Genomic DNA, 22,885 nt, shown 5'->3' on the forward strand with positions numbered 1-22,885 from the left:
TATAGTTTGATCTTGTTTTTTTATGCCTTTAGCTACCCTATGTCTTTTGATTGGAGCATTTAGTCCATTGACTTTTTTTTTTTTTTTTGGCTGCATTGGGTCTTCGTTGCTGTGTGTGGGCTTTCTCTAGTTGCGGCGAGTGGAGGCTTCTCTTTGTTGTGGTGCATGGGCTTCTCATTGCGGTGGCTTCTCTTGTTGCGGAGCATGGGCTCTAGGCATACTGGCTTCAGTAGTTGTGGCACATGGGCTCTAGAGCGCAGGCTCAGTAGTTGTGGCACACGGGCTTAGTTGCTCCATGGCATTTGGGATCCTCCCAGACCAGGGATCGAGCCCGTGTCCCCTGCATTGGCAGGAGGATTCTTAACCACTGCACCACCAGGGAAGTCCCCTAGTCCATTGACATTTAAAGTACTTACTGGTAGGTGCTTAGTTATTTGCCATTTTTTTACTTGTTTTCTCGTTTTCATAGTTCTCTGTTCTTTTAAATCCTTCCCTTGTGGCTTGATGATTTTCTTTAGTGGTATGTGTGTGTTCTTTTTTTCCATTTTTTATGTATCTGTTGTAAGTTTTTGAGTTGTGATTACCATGGGGTTCCTATATGTTGACCAATAACTATATCTACTTGTTTTAAAATGGTAGTCATGTAAGCTCAAACACATTCTAAAAGATCTACATTTTTTACTCCCCTCCCCCACATTTTGTTTTTGTTGTCATATTTTGTATCTTTATGTTTATCCCTTCACTGTTTATTGTAGTTATAGTTTATTACAACTTTTTTGTTTTTTAATCTTTGTCCTAGCTTACTTAAGTGGGTGATCCTCAGCCTTTACCATATATTTGCCTTTACTAGTTGGATTTTTCCTTTCTTATAGATACTTCTGGTGGTAGCCTTTTCTTTTCCACTTAAAGAAGACCCTTTAACATTTCTTTTAGGGTAGGTTTAGTATTGATAAAAACTCTTTTAGTTTTTGCTTGTCTTAGAAGTTCTTTATCTGTCTTTTAATTCTAAATGATAGTCTTGCTGGGTAATGTATCCTAGGTTGCATGCTTTTCCCTTTTAGCACTTTAAATATATCATGTCACTCCCTTATGGCCTTCAAAGTTTCTGCAGAAAAATCAGCTGATAGCCTTATGGGTGTTCCCCTGTGACTCTGTTTTTGTCTTTCTGCCTTTAGAATTCTTTCTTTATCTCTAACTTTTGCCATTTTTATTATGATTTGTCACGGTGTAGGTCTGTTTGTGTTCATCTTGTTTGGGAGCCTCTGTGCTTCTAGTACCTGGATATCTTTTTCCTACTTCAGGTTTTGGAAGTTTTCAGTCATAATTTCATCAAGTACATTTTTGATGCTTTTCTCTCTTTCTTCTCCTTCTGAGACTCCTATAATGCAAATGTTGGTATACTTTATGTTGCTGCAGAGGTCCCTTAAACTTTTCTCATTTTTTAAATTTTTTCTTCTTTTTGCTGTTCTTATTGGGTGCTTTCCACTATTCTATCTTCCAGATCACTTATGTGTTCTTCTGTATCACGTAGTCTATTAATTCCTTCTAGTGTGTTTTTCACTTCATTTGTTGTATTTTTCAGTTCTGACTGGTTCTTTTTTACACTTTCTAGTTCCTCGTTAAAATTCTCACTGTGTTCATCTATTCTTTTCCCTAATTCAGTTAGCATTCTTATGACTCATGTTTTGAACTCTGTATCTGGTAGGTTATTTACTTTTGTTTCATTAGTTCTTTTTTCAGGGGTTTTCTCTTGTTTTGTCAATGGAAACAAATTTCTCTGCTTTTTATTTTGCTTAACTTTCTCTGTCTCTATGAAATTAGACATAATGAAAGAGTTACCTGTTGTGGTCTTGAAGGTGCGTCCTTGTGTGGGAGTGTCTCTGCAGTCTGTGTGTGCCCAGAGGCTTTGGTGGAGGAGCTGGATCTGACATGAGCACAAGTTATGTCTTTACCCAGGGTGTGCTGGCAGCTATTACTTTGATGAGAGGTGGAGCTGGAGATGGAGGGGCTAGAACCAGAGCCAGCTATGATCTGGGACTTCTTTGCTTAGTTGCCAACAACCTACGGGGGGCGGGGGGTCAGGTCCCAAGTTGCTGGAGCAGAAGCCCTGAAGTTTGAGTCCGAGCTGGCTCCATTCCTTCTAAGTGTGTGCTCTCCCTACTCCCAGCACCAGAACCCTTGCCCCAGAAGGGAACAAGGCTGGAGGAAGAGGGGCAGGTGCGGGTGCATGGTGTGGGTCTGGGCATGGGCTGTGCTGCCTGGCCAGTCAGAGTCTGGGACCACTTCTGATGCACTGCCTCTGTAAGCACTAGTAATGGCTGCTCCCACCCTGTTCAGATGCTGTTCTGCGTCTGGGTTGGCACAGTCCCTCATAATCACTCCTCTCGTGGCAGACTTTGCCCTAGTGTGGAGCTGCATTGTGAAGCAAGTGGGCATAGTGAACGCTTGGCTCAGGCTGGGGTGCTCACTGGAGTGGTCGTGGGAAACCAGCCAGAATCTCGTGCACTTTCACTCCTTTTTTCTGCCTTGTTTCAGGAGTAAGCAAGTGTGTGTGTGCTCTTCACTAGCAGGGTCTAGGTTTCTTACAGCCCTCCTGTTAGTCCCACTGGTTTTCTAACCAGCTAAGGGGACTCTTCTTCCTGATGTTGGACCCCAGGGCTTGAGCACCTAATATGTGGCTGGAACTGCTCACTCCCCAGGGAGGATCTCTGCCCTTGTAACCTCCCTCCCCATTCTGTGTCCCCTCCCATGGGCATAGGTCCCAACCTGATCACTTCTCTTCCCTTCTTACCTGATTCTGTGTGGATCTTTCTTATAGCCTTTGTTGTACAAGAGCCTCTGTGTCAGTCTCATAAGTTTTCAGTGAGAATCGCTCTAAACGTAGATGTATTATTGATGTGTTTTTTGGGGGGAGGTGAAGTCTGTGTCCTCCTACTCTGCCATCTTGCTCTCTTCCATCTATTTTTAATGTGAAACTTTCAGAGTCAATATATTTATTTCTAAACATATAAAAATGAATAAAAAGCAATGAGCTTATTTTGTTGGTTTCTTGGCAAACGTAGCAGACCTTCTATATTCAAACCAATGCTGTGTCCTTCCAAGATGTACAGTGTCCTCAAATATTGTAGAACATTTTTGGGGGGAAAAACCCCTCCATATCCCATAGCATAGTCTTTGGAATCTTCTCAGGGAGGCCTTTGTTTCTTGAAGGTAAATTTGATTTTGGGAGACAGCTAAAAACTACTTGGCCAAAAAAAAAAAAAACTACTTGGCAGCAAATCTAGTGAATGAGGTGGTTGATCAAGCTGAAGAACATCATTTTGGGTTCCAAACAAGGTTTGACTCTAAAGAAATGGGGCTGATTTTCTTGTATGTACATAAACTGGCTCAACAGCAATTCCAAAAGAGGACTTCCAAAATGTGTGGCCTTGGCAAGAAAAAAATTTCTCCCCCCTGTACACACACACACTCACACTCCCCCCCACCACAGTGTATACTGCCTGGCCCAACGTCTAGACAAGTAAAATCAAAAGCCCTTGGAATTTAATTTAAAGAAATCAGTTACACGAGTATGGTATGGAAGAGACCTGGCTTGGCAGCCATTCTGGCAAAAACACCTGGGGGTTTCAGCTGGCCACAAGCTCATTGTTCATGAAGGGTGTGGCGTGGCTTCTAAGTGTCTGCATTCTCGGACTGCTGTCTGGTGGAGGTCTTGGGCTCTGTGGGAACATAAACACCCGTGCTCCGTTCTGCGCCGGCTGCAGGGGCACCATGAGCTCAGCTATGGGCATGAGAGCATAAGAGGACCACTGACCCACTGGAGCGTGGAACAGGGCTGAAGGAGCTGAGAAAACCAACCCAGAAGAGGCAAGAGTCAGTGATTGAAAATTATTGTTGAAGGACAGCTGTGTGAAAAGTTGTATCATCTTTTTTTTTTTTTTTTTTTTTTGGCCGCGTTGGGTCTTTGTTGCTGCACATGGGCTTTCTCTAGTTGCGGTAAGCGGGGGCTACTCTTCATTGCGGTGCACAGACTTCTCATTGCGGTGGCTTCTCTTATTGCGGCGCACAGGCCCTAGAGCGCACAGGCTTCAGTAGTTGTGGCACGCTGGTTTCAGTACTTGTGGCTCGTGGGCTCTAGAGTGCAGGCTCAGTAGTTGTGGTGCACGGGCTTAGTTGCTCCGCAGCATGTGGGATCTTCCCAGACCAGGGATCGAACCCATGTCCCTTGCATTGGCAGGCAGATTCTTAACCACTGTGCCACCAGGGAAGTCCCAAAAGTCGTATCATCTTAATCTCATGTTGGTCTTTATGGAAGAGCCAAGACCAATGGGTAGAAATTATAGGGAGGCAGATTTAGGCTCAACCTATCAAAGATTCATTCATAGTATAGAATTATACATTCAGTATAATCTCATGTGTGTGAATATGCACCTAAAAGAGAGAAAAATGACTGGAAGGCTTTCAATCAAATATTTAATAATAACTACGGGATACGGAATGATGGGATAAATGTCATCTTTTAAACTTTATGTGATGATGTACTATTAGATTTTATTACCTGTATATATTGCTTTTGAAAAAAACAAACTTTCTAAAAATTGGAGGTGTCCAGCAACCAAACAAACTGTTTTGCAACCTAGTGAGGGCCCAACCTTAGGCACTAATCAAACACTGATTGTGGGATGAATTAGTGGGTCCTTTTCAACCTAGGGATTCAGTATGTTGTTCTATGATTTAACCTTGTTCCAATACCAGAGTTGAGCTGGTGGAAGTTCACACGTGGATCCAATGAGAAAGGGGCCTGAAAACTCACAACAAGATGGGGCCACTTCCCAACTGCCAGGCCTATTCTAAGGACAGTAGTCATCTTAACAAAATTCATGTAGGAAGTTTAAATCAAAGGGTAGGATAAACACTTCAAAGGTGAAAAGCCACCAGCAACTAGCTGTGAAACTAGATTCTGAACTAGAAGAATAAATATAGAGGGATAGGAAAAGGCATGGATAAAATGCTAAAAGACAAAGGCTATTGAGTAAAAGGAAAATGTCAGGTGGAGATCGTGGATTTTCCATGTTTTGTAAGTGTGAACGGTTATCCATTTTAATTCTAACCATTCAGCTGAAGCCAGCAGGCCTTGGACATTGTAGAGTCTTCTGCCCCTCATCACTCAGGATGCACGGACCATAGCCGGCAGTATACCAAGATCGCAGAAACGCTGGCTGGCTTGGGTCACGTTCTGGGAACTGAAGTATATCAAATAGGACCTTAAGCTGGCAACGTCCTGAGAGGCACGTGGGAATAGAACACGCATAACACCAGTGCTGGGCAGAGGGACTGGCACTTACTTCCTTTTGGGGCCAGTGGTGCCACAAAATGAAAGCAACAAAGAAACTAGACATCTTGACCTGATTCTCCACTTTACAAGAGGGAAACCGAGGTCTGAAGAGGGGAAGTGAATGAGAAGGATGTGTAGAAACAGTCCCCTTCATCTCCCAGAAAGGAGAAATGGACTTTAAGACAGTGCCCTTCCGCTTGCAGGCGTAAAACGCGATCTCAGGGTCACACATTATTTTTGCCACATTAAATAAAAACCTTTCTGTAGAGCGACAGGGACGAGGATTAGGCGGTAACCAGGCTTTCGAGACGTCTTCTGATCTGGTGGTGGTAGCCTGGCACACTCGAGTCCAAGGAACAAACCTTTGCCGTATTTAGGTTTCATGAATCAAAGAACAAAGATTCTCACAAATCCCATTCAAATACAGAAATAATGATGTTTAAAAGACAAAGATAATGCCAGTTCAAGTCTTACCAACCGCTATAAATCATTGAAAGCATATTAACAAATACCACCGATCGTAGCCTTGACTTCAACAAGACCAACTGAAGGCAACGCTAAACCAAACATTTCTAAGTGGCATTTGCAAAAATTTCTGCAAAGGATGAAAATGGCTATCGGGAACTTGTGCTCCACAGGAGACCCTGATGAAAGTGTGTTGGTGACAGCCGGAGGGGAAAGGTAAGTTATAAAACTTCCCTGCCTGCTTCCCGCGGGCTCACCTCCTGCCACCTCCTGCCACCGGGCAGAAATGGGAGCGCCTGGCTGGGCCCGCCTCCCAGTGTCAAAGGGGACATTCCAGTCCTTCCTTGACCTTGACTCATACTCTGGCCCTGTGCCTCAGCCCCTCTCTCTCCTCCTCCTTCAGCTTCGCCCCTCTTAGCCCTCAGGTGGGAGTTGAGTTCCCACTCATTAGAGTCAACAATGTTTCTGGTGACCCGCCCTGGCAAGTGGGCAATAAGCCCGGCATTGGAAACGGTGGCAAGTCGGTCATTCCTGAGGATCTTTGGCAGCGGAACGTTCAGAGATCAGCATCAGCATCATTATTGCTTGTGTGCCGTATGTGTAAAAGGCAGTCTTAAGTAATAACACTGGACCTACAATTGACAGAAAGCTGATGTTGGAATTAGTATTGGTGTCAGACCTTCGGCTCCATGAGAGCAGGGATCCAATCTGTTTAGTTTTGTATCATCTCCAGCAGCTGGTACAGTGCCTGACAGCCAACAGGTACGCAAGGCCTAGTTGTGGAACAAACGACTGTTGAAGGAGCCCGTCTGAGGCCAAGAGCCGTGTTGCTTCCTATAAATCCCGGGTTTCCCGGTGACGACCTCTGCAACCTGACCCAGGGCAACTGCCGGCCCTGCCACGTGGCAGCCCCTGGAGAAGGGAGACAGGGAGCAAAGAAGCTTGGGGAATTACTTTGCACTATTGGGGCTCCCCTCTCTGGGTCGGGGGAAGGAAGGATATTAATTGTGTACATGATCCATACAGAGGATTTCTAGTTGGGCAAAACATTTTCAGCGAAGTGAAATTTGTAGAGAGAGACGGGGGCACTTTTCTGAGATGCCTTTAGTTTCATAGGCCAGATACTCTACCCTGTTTGTAAATGGAGATTATGGATTGGGTGTGTGTTGGGACAGACTGGCTTTGACTGGAGCTTGGAGCCAAGATTGATACCCAAAAGGTAGGCAGGGAGGGAGGGGGATTTTCTTATACTGAGTAGAAAGCTAGGTGAGGAGGGGGAAAGCATTGCATGGTCACCACGTACGTGGGCTTACAAAAAAGACTCAACGCATTTTTATTTGAGCATTTATTTTTTTCCAAAGAAATCCATGCAAAGGGAAAGACAGAGAGAAAGACATGGTAACCATGTTCTAGCAGCCAAACATAGGAAAATAATTTGGCACAATTTGAATTTTTTTGCAAAAGGACAATCTATACTACCACTAAAATTTACCGTCCTCATAAAGATACCATTTGATTTTCGAAAACGTAACTCATGGTTAGTCTTCTACTTAATGGCTGGAGGAGGTATATAAGATAAAAAAAATAGAAAAAAGGAAAAAGGTGGTTCCCTTTATAGAGGGAGACCACAGGGTGCTGAAGGGCAGCACGTGTGCGGTGACCTTGGCAGTCAGTGCACCAGGAGGAAAGAGCACACCACGGAGATTGCCAAGCTGGTGAGAATCTTCAGTGGGGAAGGGCCGTTCCCGAGGTTGTGAGAGGCAACTATCTCATTGTCCTTCTGATTCACATGTTGCTTGCTTCCAGGAGCATCGTCCACGTCCAGATCATAAGCCAGTTCTGCCGAAAGAAAGGAAAGAATTTAAATACAGGCTTACCAACAGCCTCAGGTTTGCACCCTTCACGGCCCAAGCGCTTGTCTGCACTGCTGGGATGCCCCAGCTTTGATTTCTTCCTTTCGCTGAAGGGAAGGCCGCCAGGAGATGGGAAGAAGCCAGGGGTGTTATGTGCGGGGCCCGCCCGAGGAAGATGGCTACTGGAGCTCCTGCCAGAGATCCCACCAACAGGGGGCGAACTGGCCGCTTCCCTCCCACCTTTGGCTCCACCCACACCCCCGAGTGCACAGCGGCCCTTTCCACATGTCCCACCTGGCAAGGCCACGCTTGAAGGTCATTTTCACCAGATCTCACAGGTATCCAAACGTAAGGTGCCATGTGGGTGACTACATGCGTGTCCTTGTGCGTGTGTGTGTGTGTGTGTGTGTGTGTTGGTGGGAGAGGGGATGTGGTAGTCTCCCAGGGTACCTTTCCTGGGCCCTGCACCCTGTTCAGATTTTCCCCTGGGAGGCCTTGCCTTAGAGTTGATGATAGGGTAGTTTGCCATTGGAAGTTGTTTTATTTTTCTCAGAAATATTTCTTTTATCTATATGGTCTTTTCACCGCCCACCCCTAACACACATATCCACACCCACACAGGATATTGGGTTGGCCAAAAAGTTCGTTTGGGTTTTTCTGTAAGTGGAAAGACCCAAACTTTTTGGCCAGCCCAATATAATACATAGAATTTTAAGACTAAGGAAAGGCTAATGGGTAAGGGTCCTCTTTCTTCGACTGCCTACCGTTTATGAGATATGCTCATGATTCTGAAAAGAAATTGGGGTATTGGGGTTGGCCTAACGCGAAAATCTCCCAAAGGGTAAATCTAAGTAGATAGTGGTTTGTCAGGAAATTAAAGACAGCTGGTCCTGGCCCAGGGCTCAGTTTCTTTTAGATTTGCTTTTCCAGATTTAGAGTTCAAATCTACTCCCTTGGCTTTTCTGGACTCGGTCACCAATGTTTGTTTCTATTTCAGTAGCTTGTGAAGGTGATGTGATGTGAGTGACCTCAGCAGCCAACCGTCCTGTGGCCAATGGAGCCAGAAAGATCCCTTGGGGACATGGAGATGCATAGCAACAGGCACAGAGGAAATGACAGGGATTCTGCAGAAGGAAGGAAGGAAGAGGAAGGAAGAGCTCCTCTTACAGGGGATGAGACACGCAGTAAGTAAGTCACAGGAAGAAAGTGTAAGGACTCAGCTGGTCCAGGATGTGTGCAGAGCAGGGCCCAGGACCACGGCTGCTGTGAGGCTGGCATTCCTTAGAGCAGGCAGCAAGGTCAAGGTGATCAAAGCCAGAGGATCTGATTACACGGCCCGCAACACTACTTTCCAAAGGGCTACTGCAGTTTATAATGCCACCAGCAATGATGAGGGAACCAATAAAAGATACTGTAGTCTGTATAAGAAGATGATATCTCAAAGTTTCTTTAATTTGAGTGTATTTGATTACTAGTATAGATGAACTTTTTCTGTGTTTTAGTTCTCAGTGAATAACAGTTCATATCCTTTGCCTTCTTACCTAATGGGTACTGATATTTTCCCTATTAATCTGAATATATATTTTATTGAGTCCTTTGCTTATCACATTTGATACAAGTAATTTTTCTATTTTGTTACTAACTATACTTATTTTTCATTGCTGTACAAGGAAATGATGTCCTAACTTTTAATATATATGAATCTGACCACATTTTGCTCTTCTGAAGCTGAGAAAGTGTTTCTTCTTGAGTGCTGATGATAATAACGCAAATCAAAATTTCCAGGGAACCCTCTTACTGAGGGAAAAGTGAATCGGTAGACTAATATCCATTCCCTCTCCCCCCAGAATAAATAGATACAAAGAAAATCAAAGAGAAAAAGAACAAAGAGCAATGCTCTACTTGGAAATCAGACCTCTTTCTCTGAAAGGTGAACGGTGCAGGGCGCACAGAGCAGGCCGAGGTCAGCTGTCAGTCGGCAAGGATAGCGCAGGCTTAGGTCCCGATCGGATTTCACCAAAGTCGAGAACACATATGGCTGGATCTGTTGAAAGCCCAGCCTTGAGTCTCATGGCGACTTCTCAACTTAAATGAAGAGGAGTATTTTTCGGGCTGACCTGAATGAGAGCACTTTCAGCAGCGCCTTCAGATTCCTTTTCCAGATATCCCCCTTGCCTAACATCAGGATTAAGCAAACAACGTCTACTAATGTGACCACTCAGCTCCTCCACTATTTACCTTGCTCTCCAAATAATCCATGAACACTGCACAGTTTTGTCTACTAGAGCAGTTATGGAAAACCCAGCAGTTATGTTAGATCCAGTAGTTTCTCATCTTTTTGCCACCAACTACCTCTTTTGTTATGTCTCTCTCTTGGAACCCATGTTTTGAAATTATAAAAATGACTACCAATTATTGAGTGAGTGAGTCCTCACTGTGTGCCAGGCACTGTGCTAAGCCCCTTATATACAGGATCTCATGGAATCGAACCTTCTCAGTAATGTTATGAAGTAGGTATTATAATTCCCATTTTACTGATGAGGAAGCTCAAGCTCAGGTTACTTTTTTTGCCTGTATTTACACAGCTGGTAAGTGGCAGAGGTGTTCTTTGAATGCAGCGCTGACTCTGAACCTCATATGGAGCTATATCATATACAAATTGAAAAATTTTGTACATATACCAAGTATACTGCAGTGAGTAAATAGTAATGGGGTCCTTCTTGAAAAAAAAAAAAAAAAACTCAGGGAAAATATCCTGCCAAAGATAACTAAAAAACACATGAAATAAAACGAAAAGACAACCTACAGACTGGGAGAAAATATTTGCAAATGATGTGACGGACAAGGGCTTAATTTCCAAAATATCCAAACAAACAGCTCATACAACTCAACAACAAGAAAACAACCCAATCAAAAAATAGGTGGAAGATCTAAATAGACATTTCTCCAAAGAAGACATAGATGGTTAAAAAACCCATGAAAAGATGCTCAACATCACTAATTATTAGAAAAATGCAAATCAAAACTACAATGAGGTATCACCTCACACCGGTCAGAATGGCCATCATCAAAAAATCTACAAACAATAAATGCTGGAGAGGGTGTGGAGAGAAGGGAACCCTCCTACACTGTTGGTGGGAATGTAAACTGGTACAGCCACTATGGAGAACAGTATGGAGGTTCCTTAAAAAACTAAAAACAGAGTTGCCATATGATCCAGCAATCCCACTCCTGGGCATATATGTGGAGAAAACCATAATTCGAAAAGATACATGCACCCCAATGTTTATTGCAGCACTATTTACAATAGCTAAGACATGGAAGCAACCTAAATGTTCATTGACAGATGAATGGATAAAGAAGATGTGGTACATATATACAATCGAATATTACTCAGCCATAAATAAGAATGAAATAATGCCATTTGCAGCAACATGGATGGACCTAGAGATTATCATACTAAGTGAAGTAAGTCAGACAGAGAAAGACAAATATCATATGATATCACTTATATGTGGAATCTAAAAAAAAATGATACAAATAAACTTATTTACAAAACAGAAACAGACTCAGAGACATAGAAAACAAACTTGTGGTTGCCAAGGGGGAGGAGGGGTGGGGGAGGAGGGGTGGGGGAGGGAAGGATTGGGAGTTTGGGATTAGCAGACACAAACTATTATCTATAGGATGGATAAACAACAAGGTCCTACTGTACAGCAGAGGGAACTATATTCAGTATCCTGCAATAAACCAAAATGGAAAAGAATACTAAAATGAATAGATATATATATATGTATAACTGAGTCACTCTGTACAGCAGAAATTAACACAACATTGTAAATCAACTATACTTCAATAAAATTTAAAAAGAAAAGCTAAGAAAGGAGGTGTGGTACGTATATACGACAGAATACTATGCAGCAATGAAAAAGAATGAAATAATGCCTCTTGCAGCAACATTGATGGACTTAGAGATTATCATACTAAATAAGTCAGAAAGAGAAATACAAATACCAAAGATATCACTTATATGTGTGGAATCTAAAATATGACACAAATGAACCCATCTACAAAACAGAAACAGACTCGCAGACATAGAGAACAGACTTGTGGTTGCCAAGGACGAGGGGGATTGGGGGAGGGATGGATTGGGAGTTTGGGGTTAGCAGATGCAAACTATTTATATACAGAATGGATAAACAACAAGGTCTACTGTATAGCACAGGGCACTATATCCAATATCCTGTGATATGCCATAATGGAAAAGAATATTAAAAAAATGTATATATAACTGAATCACTTTGCTGTACAGCAGAAACTAACACAACAGTATAAATCAACTGTACATAAAAAAAAAAGCATATTAGAGAAGTCAGTGTTTCCACATAGAACTGATCACAAACTTGATTAAGTAGCTTTATTAAGCTTTGTGAAATACTGAAAAGAGCTCTAGGTTTGGGGACCCCAAATGGGCATTATATCAGTTCTGTTTACCTGAAGCAATCAGCAATGATGGCCAAGGCCATCATGCACCCCTGGCACAAAGCTGGGCCAAGTCTTCTACCTCCAAAAGACCCAAGGAATATTCAGAATAATACCTTCTAGTACTTCCTAAGCTGTGGCTACAGGTTTCCCGAGGCTTCCCACTCAGCTGCAGCAAAGCTTTATCACCCAACCCTACAGCTGGGTTCCTGTAGCTGATACTGATGGGAGTTCCAGCAAAGACACACTCTGGGCCTGGGCCACCATCATGGAGATTAGAGATGAAGGGGACAGCTTAGCATGACAAGGAAGCACTATGGGACACAGAGGAAATAGGGTTTTGGTTAAAGATAACAACTATGGGCATTCCTGGATGGGAGAAATATAATCCAATTTAATTCAACAAACTTAACAGTAGCCTACATGGCCCAAGCATTGAGCTAGAAGCTTGGAGAAAGACTTAGTGTCTGCCTTCAGGAATCCCACAGTCTGGCAAGGAAAACAGACCAGTAGACAAACCAACAAGACAGTTGGCAGAAAGCAGAAAGGGTTCGGATAAAGGCACAAGCGAAACACCAGGGTGACAGAAGGGAGAGAGAAAAATTCCAAATAAAAGAAGGTTCTGGGAAGGCTTCTTGGGACAATTGGGCCATAACCTGCACCATGAAGGATGGGTGGAACTATGGCAGGGCTGAATGAGATGGTTATGCATTTCAGGCAGAGGGTTCAGCTTGAGAAAAATCATTAATATCTGAGAACATCGATAGGGCATACTCAATAGGAGCAAGTAGCCTCTACGGAGGGAAGGAATGTAGCGTTCACATCGTTGTGGTGTGTGTGTGTTGCCTGGCGGGTGATAAAAGGTAGGGCAGGAAGGACAAGTAAGTAAGGGCCAAATCATGGTGGATTAGGAATGCTAAGACTTTCTCCTGTGGGCAATAGGGAGACACTGCAGGTTTTTAAGTAAGGAATCCACACAATGTGTTTTGTGTTTTTCAGAAATCACTGTTAACAGTTTGGAGGACAGCCCTAAGTGGGCGGGAGAGACTTGTCAGACATGTTGTCTTGGGAAAAACAAGAAGCCTGTGGGAACAGTATCTGGGGATCAGCCAGTAGCAAATATTAAAAAAAAAAAAATTAAAAACCTACAAAGAAGCTAAATCTACACCAAACCCAAAGCCTTCTCATTTTGCTACGAACCAGATGCCTTATGGGAATAACCACAAACCATACTCTTAAATCACTCATATTTTTATGTTTATCAGTGATTTTCCAGACTATATCTTTGTTTGGTTAGGTACATATCGTAAAACGCGCATAAACTGTCTTTTGTCTTGCAGCTGAACGTCAGTGAGAACCTTTTGGGCCAGCAAGGAAATTTTCATGCTAAATCCAAAAATCTGTTTCTATTTGTAATCAGTTTAACTACACCCAGTGGGTTAGACCCAACAATCTGTACTAATTATACACTCAGCCCTGACTCTCATTTTGCTCTTAAATCCTTTGTGTTGCAGATTAGATAATCCCTTTAAATGATCATCAGTCATTAAGGTCTGCACTTCATGTGGAAAAGTTTTTCTGCATTGGATGAAGCACTCAGTGGGGAGGGCCCCCCCCCGCCCCCCGCGCTTAGTTATTCAGTCTCCTAGGAGAGTTCCTAAAGAAGAGGGCACCTCCTGGGGGTCTGGAGCCCTGGGTTCCAGGCCAGGCTCAGTCACTGAGTTACTGTTTCACCCTTGGCAAGTCATTTCCCTCTCCTCTGGGCCTCAGTCACCCCATTTTGCTAAATCGGGGTATTGGACTAGATGAACTCTAAATTTCCTTCTATCAGTAGTTCTGTTCCTCTCTGATTCCAAGGCTCCTGGGGCCCAGTGAGGAGCGTAGTCTGCTCAGGCTGCAATCATTTCTCTACCCACAGCAGCCAGGGGGGCTGCCCCCACCAGAGCACCTATGAGCAGGCAGAGGCGGTCAGTTGCTTCCCTTGGGATGTGAGTCTTTCTGGTGATGTTCACCAGCTACCAAATTCTGAATCCCCTTTCTTCTTAAGCTGGTCTAATTGTGGATAAGAGACCCTGGCCATAAATAAATCCACACTGGACCGTTTTTGTTTCCTTTAAACCCTGGCATAATAACGTCTACTAAAGGCAGTGCACACCAAGCGTTGGGGGAGAAGTTGCTGGGCCTGGGCTACACAGGCAGCCGGGGAAAATCTGTCAGCCAGCGAGACGAGCCTTTGGGCCCTTACAGAGCCACCGGGGTCTTGAGCATATAATAGGATTCTAATGCTCGCCCTCTGATGGCGTGGGCATCAAGCGGGGCAAGGCGCTGCTACAGGGGCCTTACCCACACCAGCGGGCGAACTCCACGGGGCAGCCTGGAAGAAGAGCTGCCATCACACTACCAGCGGAGCGAACGCTGCTGCTTGCCAAGCCTGCACCAGCAGATGGCTTCAGTCCGGCCCTAATATGGCAACAGAGCAATACTGCTCTCCCTGCGTTTTGTATTTGCTGTGCACAGTTGGCCCCCAGGACGTGAATATGCGAAACCTTCAGTACATTGCTTGGTAGACCCCAGAGGCTGACGTTGGGGAAAGCACTAGAAATTGTGTTCACTGCACTACTGCTCACTTTGCTGCCCCTTCCCACAGAGGCCTTCGGGCCCCGCCATTTGCTTCTGAATCCCCAATAGATCTTGGTTTCCTTGTCCTCCCCTCAACACAACCTTCCTTCCTGCCCCATCAATCCCCCCCGCCTCTGACCCATCAACGTTTCTGAACTTTCAGGTGTGAAATGACTACTTGGACTTGAAAGCAGAGGAAAGTGGCTTTGTTAATGAGCCTCAGGTCTGCGGGAGTCTAGATTTTCTTCTTCATAGATCAGACGAGGGGGAAATGGCACACTTGAGGCCTCTGGTTTTAATTGGTCTAATGGGACTCCTTTTAGGGCCCATTTCACAACATGCCTCCTTGACAAGTGAGCTGCCAATTTTGCCAGCTAAATGACTGTAAATTCTGGGAATAATCCAATCGCCTCTCCTCGAAGAGGGCTGGGGCAGTGAGATGCCCACTTCATTTCTTACAGCTAATTCCAGCCTGCAAACACCCTCAGTTACAATGCTGGGATGTTGAAAGAATACAGTTGATTCTGCCACTAGTACAGGCATGGCCTCTCTTCCTATAGGCTCTGTTTCTCGGTCTGGGGTGGGTGTACCTTCTCGTTACACTGCAGTGGGTTGTGCGTACGTGAAGCCATGGCATGCTTCTTCCCTGGGATTTAGGGCAAAAGCACACTATTTTATACTGAAACATGCGAGGCTGTAGGATGGAGCGAAAGTGCGCTATCTGCAAACTCATCTAGGACTTCATAAGATATTTCCTGTTTACTAGGACCTTGAGGTTATGTCCCAGATCCTCAGGGACAGGTGTTCATTCCCACTCTTCACTGCCTGTATGGGGTACTTAGGTGGAAAGGTCTTAAAAGCACTGCTGGGACACTTGAGTCACCTGGGCTTGGTACACTCCCAAAGCTGGGCATTCTGACTCACACAGTCCTGATTAGTGACTTAAGGTAGCTTTCTCGATGACAGCTTCCTTGTCAAGAGGGGAACGCCATGGTAATTGCCCTTAACTGGGGCTCAGCCTGCTTAGCGTCTAATACAAAACGGTGTCCAGGGGATTCAGCCACGAACTATGCTTCACTATTGCGTCCAGCCATTGAGAAAGGAACAATAAAAAATACCACGTAATCCCTTTGGAAATCAGATCATTTTACTGTAGAATCTTATTATGATGTGGGCCACTACTATGCTTGTTTAGGTACATCATGAGTCAAGTCATCTTCCCAGAAACAGAACGGCTCCATCCTGGAAAGTGTGACAGTGTGAGTGGGTGGTGTGGTGCTGGCCTTCCTCCACCGGTCCTAGAATTATCATCACCTTCCACAGGAGTGTCACGACGGTTACTCTCATGGCTACAGATCCTTCTCACCTGAGGTTACCTAACAGCTCCACAGGAACCACAGTTCCTCAAAGCCTTCCCTTCCCACAGGAGGGGTTACCTGATTCCCATGGGAAGTAATGGGCTTGAGAGTCATTGGAATACAGGCAGCTGGTGACAGAGACACTGTTCAGCCAGGGGAGAAGATGCAGAGAAAAGGCTTCTAGAAGGCAAGGGAAGGACTTCCCTGGTGGCGCAGTGGTTAAGAATCCACCTGCCAATGCAGGGGACATGGGTTTGAGCCCTGGTCCGGGAAGATCCCACATGCCACGGAGCGACTAAGCCCTTGAGCCACAACTACTGAGCCCGCGAGCCACAACTACTGAAGCCCGTGTGCTCTAGAGCCCGTGCTCCACAACAAGAGAAGCCACCGCAATGAGAAGCCCGCGCACCGCAACGAAGAGTAGCCCCCGCTCCGCAACGAAGAGTAGCCCCCGCTCGCCGCAACTAGAGAAAGCCCACATGCAGCAACAAAGACTCAACACAGCCAAAAATAAACAAACAAACAAATAAATAGATAAAAGGCAAGGGAAGAGAACACTTTAAAGAGGGGAGGAGAAGCATGGTGGAATGTTATAGAGAGGTCAAGGAAAGTAAGGATTGAGAAGAAGCTACTGAAAGTGTCAACTAGAAGTTTACGGGAGATTTTTGAGAGAAGTTTCAGTAGGGTGTTTAGGTCAAAAACCAGAGAGTATTGAGTTGAGAAGAGAGTGGGAGCTGATGTGGATTCACTGAATACTGATTAGCCTTCGGAGAAGTTTGACAGTGAGCGAAATGAAGCACTGCCATCCTAAGTGTGCTGAGGTATTGTGGCAGTGCTATCAGTGTCACAACACCTGTACAACCAAGCTTCACGAGAAGGTGCCTCCAGAGTTCCAACTCAAAGACGGCCTTTGGAAATGCTATATTCTTGTTACCTCTGATGCATTAACAACCTGTACGAGACACCAGATACCTGTATACCAATGTTTATAGCAGATTATTCACAGCAGCCAAAAGGTGGAAGCAACCCAAGTGTCCATCAATGGATGAATGGATAAACAAAATGTGGTCTATCCATACAATGGAATATTTTTCAGTCATAGAAAGGAATGAAGTACATTCCTACATGTACAAGGTATATGAACTTCAAAAACATGATGCTAAGTGAAAGAAGCCAGTCACTAAATAGCACATGTCATATGATTCCATTTACATAAAATATAAATAGGCAGACTAGGCAAATTTTGGCAATAGTGGTTACACACACATTGTAAGTGTAATTAATGCCAGTGAACTGTATACATAATGGTTAAAATGACAAATGTTTTGTTATATATATTTTACCATGATTAAAACACTATAGAAACCAAAAGATTCGGGGTGCATCCTAGTTCCTAAGGGGGGTGTGAGTGCACTGCTCCTCTGGCATTTTACTTTGTGGAGAGGTGTGTGAACGTACCTGATACCAAAGCATCAACCCCCAAATGGTACTCCTTCAGTGCTTTGAAAGTCAAGTTGTCCAAATGAATTAAAATGGATATTTAAGCACTACCTTAGAATTGCAAATATGGCTCCTCAATTGGGAATGAAAGAAGGCAATTTTTGTCACGGGTTTTAGTCTGAGGCTATTTTAAGAGAAATTTATATACAACCTCAGGAAACTTACATTTACTTTTGTGAGTCACGCAAATGATGCTAAGCTGAAAATGCTTTTTAAAAAAATCAATGAAGGAGTGAATACACTCTGTCCTCATTACTTTAAAAAATTTAATGGTGTAGATTCACAGAGCTCTGTTTATAATGTAAATTTCGAGCATGATGCAGCTACAGAGGTATGCGTCATTGGGCTTTGAGGATGCAGAAGGAAAACACAAAATGTCACTTTTTGTAGCCAAATCAAATTGCTGGGGGGCGGGGGGCGGTCAGGAGAATGAGGGAGTATCCTTATAGTCTCTTGGAGCCCAGGCTCCAAAATGCTTAATGAAAAGCTCTTTGATAGTATTTTAGACAGGGCTTTAGATATACTTGAATGGGAAAACCCAAAGTCTGGTAATCTTCCATTTTTAATCAGCCATGGTGGATCTTACAAAAAATGTACCTGAGAACTAAAATGCTTGCGATGTCCAACAGCAAAGGAAAGTTACTAGTACAATAGCCAATGGGTCAAAATGGCACAAGTCCCTGAAAACACTCAGCCTGGGTGTGGGAACATCACAGGCCAGAAATCAACAGGAGGCAGGTGTCCTCATAAATGAAAGATGAAAAGGCTCTCTAAGTTGTTCCATCTAAATCTGTTCCCTAAAACCTCTCCAGTTGTGAAATGCCTCCCTCATCATCAATGGGATTTGGGGAATTGAGGCTATTTTCCCCTCAATTTACTTGCAAGAACACATTGTCATCCTGGCTCCCTCCTCCTTCCTTCCCATCTTTGGATCTGGACTGTCCGTAAGCTGCCATTCTCACATTCCCACAGGTACCACCACCTCTGTCTTTGGACCGTGACCATTTCTCCTCTCTCCCTCAGCCTCTCTCCCCCCACGTACTTCCCATCTGCCACAGTTCTTAATGCCCCAGCTAGATATGATAACCATTCCTCTCCAATGGCCCACTGCTGTCCAGGAAGAAAGAATGTTCTATTCCGTGACAGCAGGCATAAGATAGTACTCTCTTCCTCAATCCCATGTTGAATTAAATTTCTCTCTTCCTCAGAATCCTTGATGGCTCCCTACTGCATGTGGGATCAAGTCCTAATTCCTTAGCATGGCATTCGCAAGCTTCTCCATCTCAACTTGTCTTGCTTTCCAGTTTCAACTGCCCATATATTTCTCCAAGTACCATATACTGTTGTCATACCATCCTATTTATCATTTGCTGAAAATGGCAAGTATACTTTGAGGTTCCCACGTCTGTCTTCATGCTGTTCCCTCAGCCTGGATTGGTATCTCTCTCTTTTTTGCTCTCTCTCAGGCTTCAACTTACATGACACTTCTTCCAGGAAGCCTTCCTTCCCTTCTTACCCCAGCCCAGATGAATCACTTCCCTCTGTGATTATCAGTTGGATTGTACTTCTATCATAGCACTAATTTCAATCTGCAGCATAGTGGAGTTAGTCACTCAGCTAGACTGGGAGCCCCCTCACAGGAAGAAACGAGTCTTACTCCTCTCTGTAGCTCCCACGCAGTACTTGGCTAGCACAGGCACTGAAAAACTGAATGAATGAATGCATGAATCAATGGCCACACAAATGAACACATATCCCCAGTCTACAGAGAATATGAAGGTGAAGGGCTACCTCCTTAGTAGATACCCTTCCCAAGGAGTCTATCTTCATCAACTGATGATTTCCTCAGGGGAAGGAGTCCCACTGAGCTATGATGAAGACAAGACGCAGGCAGGGCCAATGGTGGAGGTGGTGCAGGAAGCAAACGGCAGGGCTCAAACCCTGACCTCTATATGCCAAAGCTCTCTGACAACAGGCAGTTCTCATTACCCACAGCATCAATTCACTGCACTCAGTGTGGGTGGAATCTACAAGGTTATTTTCTTTTGATAAATTTATTTCTTATTTATTTATTTTTGGCTGCGTTGTGTCTTCATCGCTGTGCACGGGCTTTTCTCTAGTTGTGGCGAGTGGGGGCTGCTCTTCGTTGCAATGCGCGGGCTTCTCATTGTTGTGGCTTCATTTTTTGCAGAGCACGGGCTCTAGGTGCGTGGGCTTCCGTAGTTGTGGCTCGCGGGCTCAGTAGTTGTGGCTCGCGGGCTCTAGAGCGCAGGCTCAGTAGTTGTGGCGCATGGGCTTAGCTGGTCCGCGGCATGTGGGATCTTCCCGGACCAGGACTCGAACCTGTGTCGCCTGCATTGGCAGGCGAATTCTTAACCACTGTGCCACCAGGGAAGCCCCTACAAGGTTATTTTCTTACTCCTTTTGTTGCCTGGAACCGATGCCTTACTATGTAAGCAGGGGATACATGCCAGTATTTTGTGTGCCACGCTGTGTAGGAAACAGGATTTCCGGTGAGCAGGTTCCATTTATCTCTCACTTCGAACCATCATGATTGGGTTCCCATACCTTTGACGCTTGCCTTTGCCTCACAGTGTACGCACCCCTGGGCCACACCCTGTCCTTTCCATTGCTACCGATTCCCACATGTAGGGGCTGCTGGTGATTGGCATTTCATTGCCTGTCTCTGCAACATCAAAATATAGCTTCACTAATGAAGTCCCTCGCTTGGCTGTAACAAGTACAAAGCAATAAGACTTCAATGCTTTCAGTCACACATGCCGGTGCCCCTTTCCCCTTGCAGAGGTCTGTGGGATGACTGCCAGGAAAATACAATTACGTGCTGTCATGGGAATAAATACAATTCTTTAACCTAAAAGTTCTGTGTTTTTATTTCCCCCCTTTTGCATTTCTCTGTTCACTTCTTTTTCTCTTTACATTGTTCTTTAAACTCATTTCCTGTGTCCAATTATTGCCTTCTCTTCTGTCTAGTTGTTGCTCTACTAAACATTCTCTCCTGTCTCCACAGTGATCTTTTCCATATCCTTAGGCAAAGGGCAAGGCTGGACTCCTCTGATGGATTCTGAATGTTAAAGATGCTTTTCTGGGGCTTCCCTGGTGGCGCAGTGGTTGAGAATCCGCCTGCCAATGCAGGGGACACGGGTTCGAGCCCTGGTCTGGGAAGATCCCACATGCCGCGGAGCGACTGGGCCCGTGAGCCACAACTGCTGAGCCTGCGCGTCTGGAGCCTGTGCTCCGCAACAAGAGAGGCCGCGACGGTGAGAGGCCCGCGCACCGCGATGAAGAGTGGCCCCCGCTCGCCGCAACCAGAGAAAGCCCTCGCACAGAAACGAAGACCCAACACAGCCATAAATAAATAAATAAATCAAATTTAAAAATAAATAAATAAAAATAATAAAAAAAATAAAATAATAGTGCTGATAGTTTAAAAAAAAAAGATGCTTTTCTGTTCCTCTGCCGTTTTATTTAAACCTCTAACCTGGGTTCCATTTGTTTTAGAAGAGGTTCTAGTATCTCCTTCCTTAATCTCCCATCAACATTTCCATTGCCTTCCTGTTTACCCGTCAGCACCATTCCTGCGTCTCAGCTCAGACGCCCTCATTTGCGCCCCCTCGCTCCACCGACCTCCTTGTCTGGCACTGCCGAATCCCCTGCACTGCACATGCCCCCTTTGTTAATTTCATTTTATTTTATTTGTAAACATCTTTATTGGAGCCTCTTTGTTATTTTCCTTCTCTCTTTCTCATCTCAGATTCTTCTTGCTCCATAGCCATGCCATTTCAGTACTGCTGTTTCTCAGCTTTGTCATTCTTTTAAGGGGAAAATGATTTGGGCTTAAAAGAAATAAAGAACTTTCTAATAATTAGTGCAATCTGACAATTGCGTAGGCTGCGCCTAGGCAGTGAGATCTGTCTCTGGAGGTGGTCCATGAGTTTGGACAGCCATTTGGTAGAGACACCGGTGAAGGGATTCAAACATCGAATGAGGGGGTGAAGGTAAATAGCTTCTGATGACCCTTCCAAGCCTGAGATTCTAGGATTTCATTCAGGTCTTTAGAGGTCTCACGGCAGAAATGAAGGGTGAAGGGACAGGGTTCAAGTGACCTTTGCATTCCTCCTTTTGACACAGACACTGTCTGGAGAGGAATCTAAAGAGACTGCTTTGGATTCTCTCTCAATGAAAGGGATCAGTGTCTTTTGGAGACCATGACTAGCTTAGAGAAGAGGGCTTTAAGTCTGCCAAAGAGTTATCAACCAAGACATAATTTTAAGGGAGTAACTACTGACTTGCCTAGGGTGGGGAGAAAGAACCACAAAATCTGTCCCACTTACTAAGGTAGGGGCTAAGTCTCAGAAATAACGTGACTATTTATCAGGCAATATGAAATGTGCATATATGGTATGGGATGGTCATAAGAGGACACTGCCTATATAGAAGACAGAGCAACCAACTTGGGAATTGTTTCCATGGAAATTTTTTTCCTATCGATAGGAAACAATTGTCAGTAATTCGCAGGTGGTAGACACCTTGTTCAATGCAGCCACATAATGCTATCACTCATGATCCAGAGGAAGAAAAGAAGAGGCATCAGATGGAAAAATTTCATCTGGGAAACATGATTAGGACATAAGCTGGAAGGACCCAAGGGGAAGGCAATTGAGGATAAAAAGCTGGATGATCCTCATACAAATAGCTTTGTGGTATAAGGACAAAGTAGGCAGGCGCAAAGGGAGACCAGGAAAGGTGAAAAGATGCCAAGTGGCCCAAACCCATAGCTAAAAAGATGTAAAACGGAAAAAGGAAAATTCTACTACAAAGAGTGGCAGCCAGATCACTAAAAAAGAGGATAAAAAGCAGCAGGAAGACATTGAGCCAAAATAAAAAGAGGATGCAATTGGCAAGAAATAAACACTTTAATTAAATAGGGTCAACCACAGACATAAAAATCAAACTTATGGTTACCAAAGGGGGAAGGGGAGAGGAGGGATAAATTAGGGGTTTGGGATTAACATATACACACTACTATCTATAAAACAGATAACCAACAAGGACCTACTGTATAGCACAGGGAACTATATTCAATATCCTGTGATAAACCATAATGGAAAAGAATCTGAAAAAGAATATATGTATATGTGTGTGTGTGTGTGTGTATGTGTGAGTATATAAAAAATTGAATCACTTTGCTGTATATCTGAAACTAACACAGCATTGTAAATCAACTATACTTCAATTAAAAAATAAATAAATAA

At 44.3% G+C, this 22,885-nt stretch overlaps 1 protein-coding gene and 1 pseudogene across 2 annotated transcripts in view; one reads left to right on the top strand and one right to left on the bottom strand.

Moving 5' to 3' along the window:
- The window catches only part of LOC309621046 (cytochrome c oxidase subunit 7B, mitochondrial pseudogene), a 576,424-nt pseudogene that overhangs the window by 442,232 nt on the left and 111,307 nt on the right, over positions 1–22,885 (top strand). The gene's annotated exons all lie outside the window — the stretch shown is intronic.
- GPC3 (glypican 3) overlaps positions 7,131–22,885 on the bottom strand; it is a 427,066-nt gene continuing 411,311 nt past the window's right edge. Inside the window, exon 8 of the mRNA XM_082377895.1 lies at positions 7,131–7,639. Within this exon, the coding sequence (XP_082234021.1) occupies positions 7,470–7,639 (170 nt within the window). The 3' untranslated portion in view covers positions 7,131–7,469. The remainder of the gene's footprint in view (positions 7,640–22,885) is intronic.

The sequence above is a fragment of the Balaenoptera borealis genome, assembly GCF_965194805.1.
Source record: "Balaenoptera borealis genome assembly, chromosome: X".
Taxonomy (NCBI): Eukaryota; Metazoa; Chordata; class Mammalia; order Artiodactyla; family Balaenopteridae; genus Balaenoptera; species Balaenoptera borealis.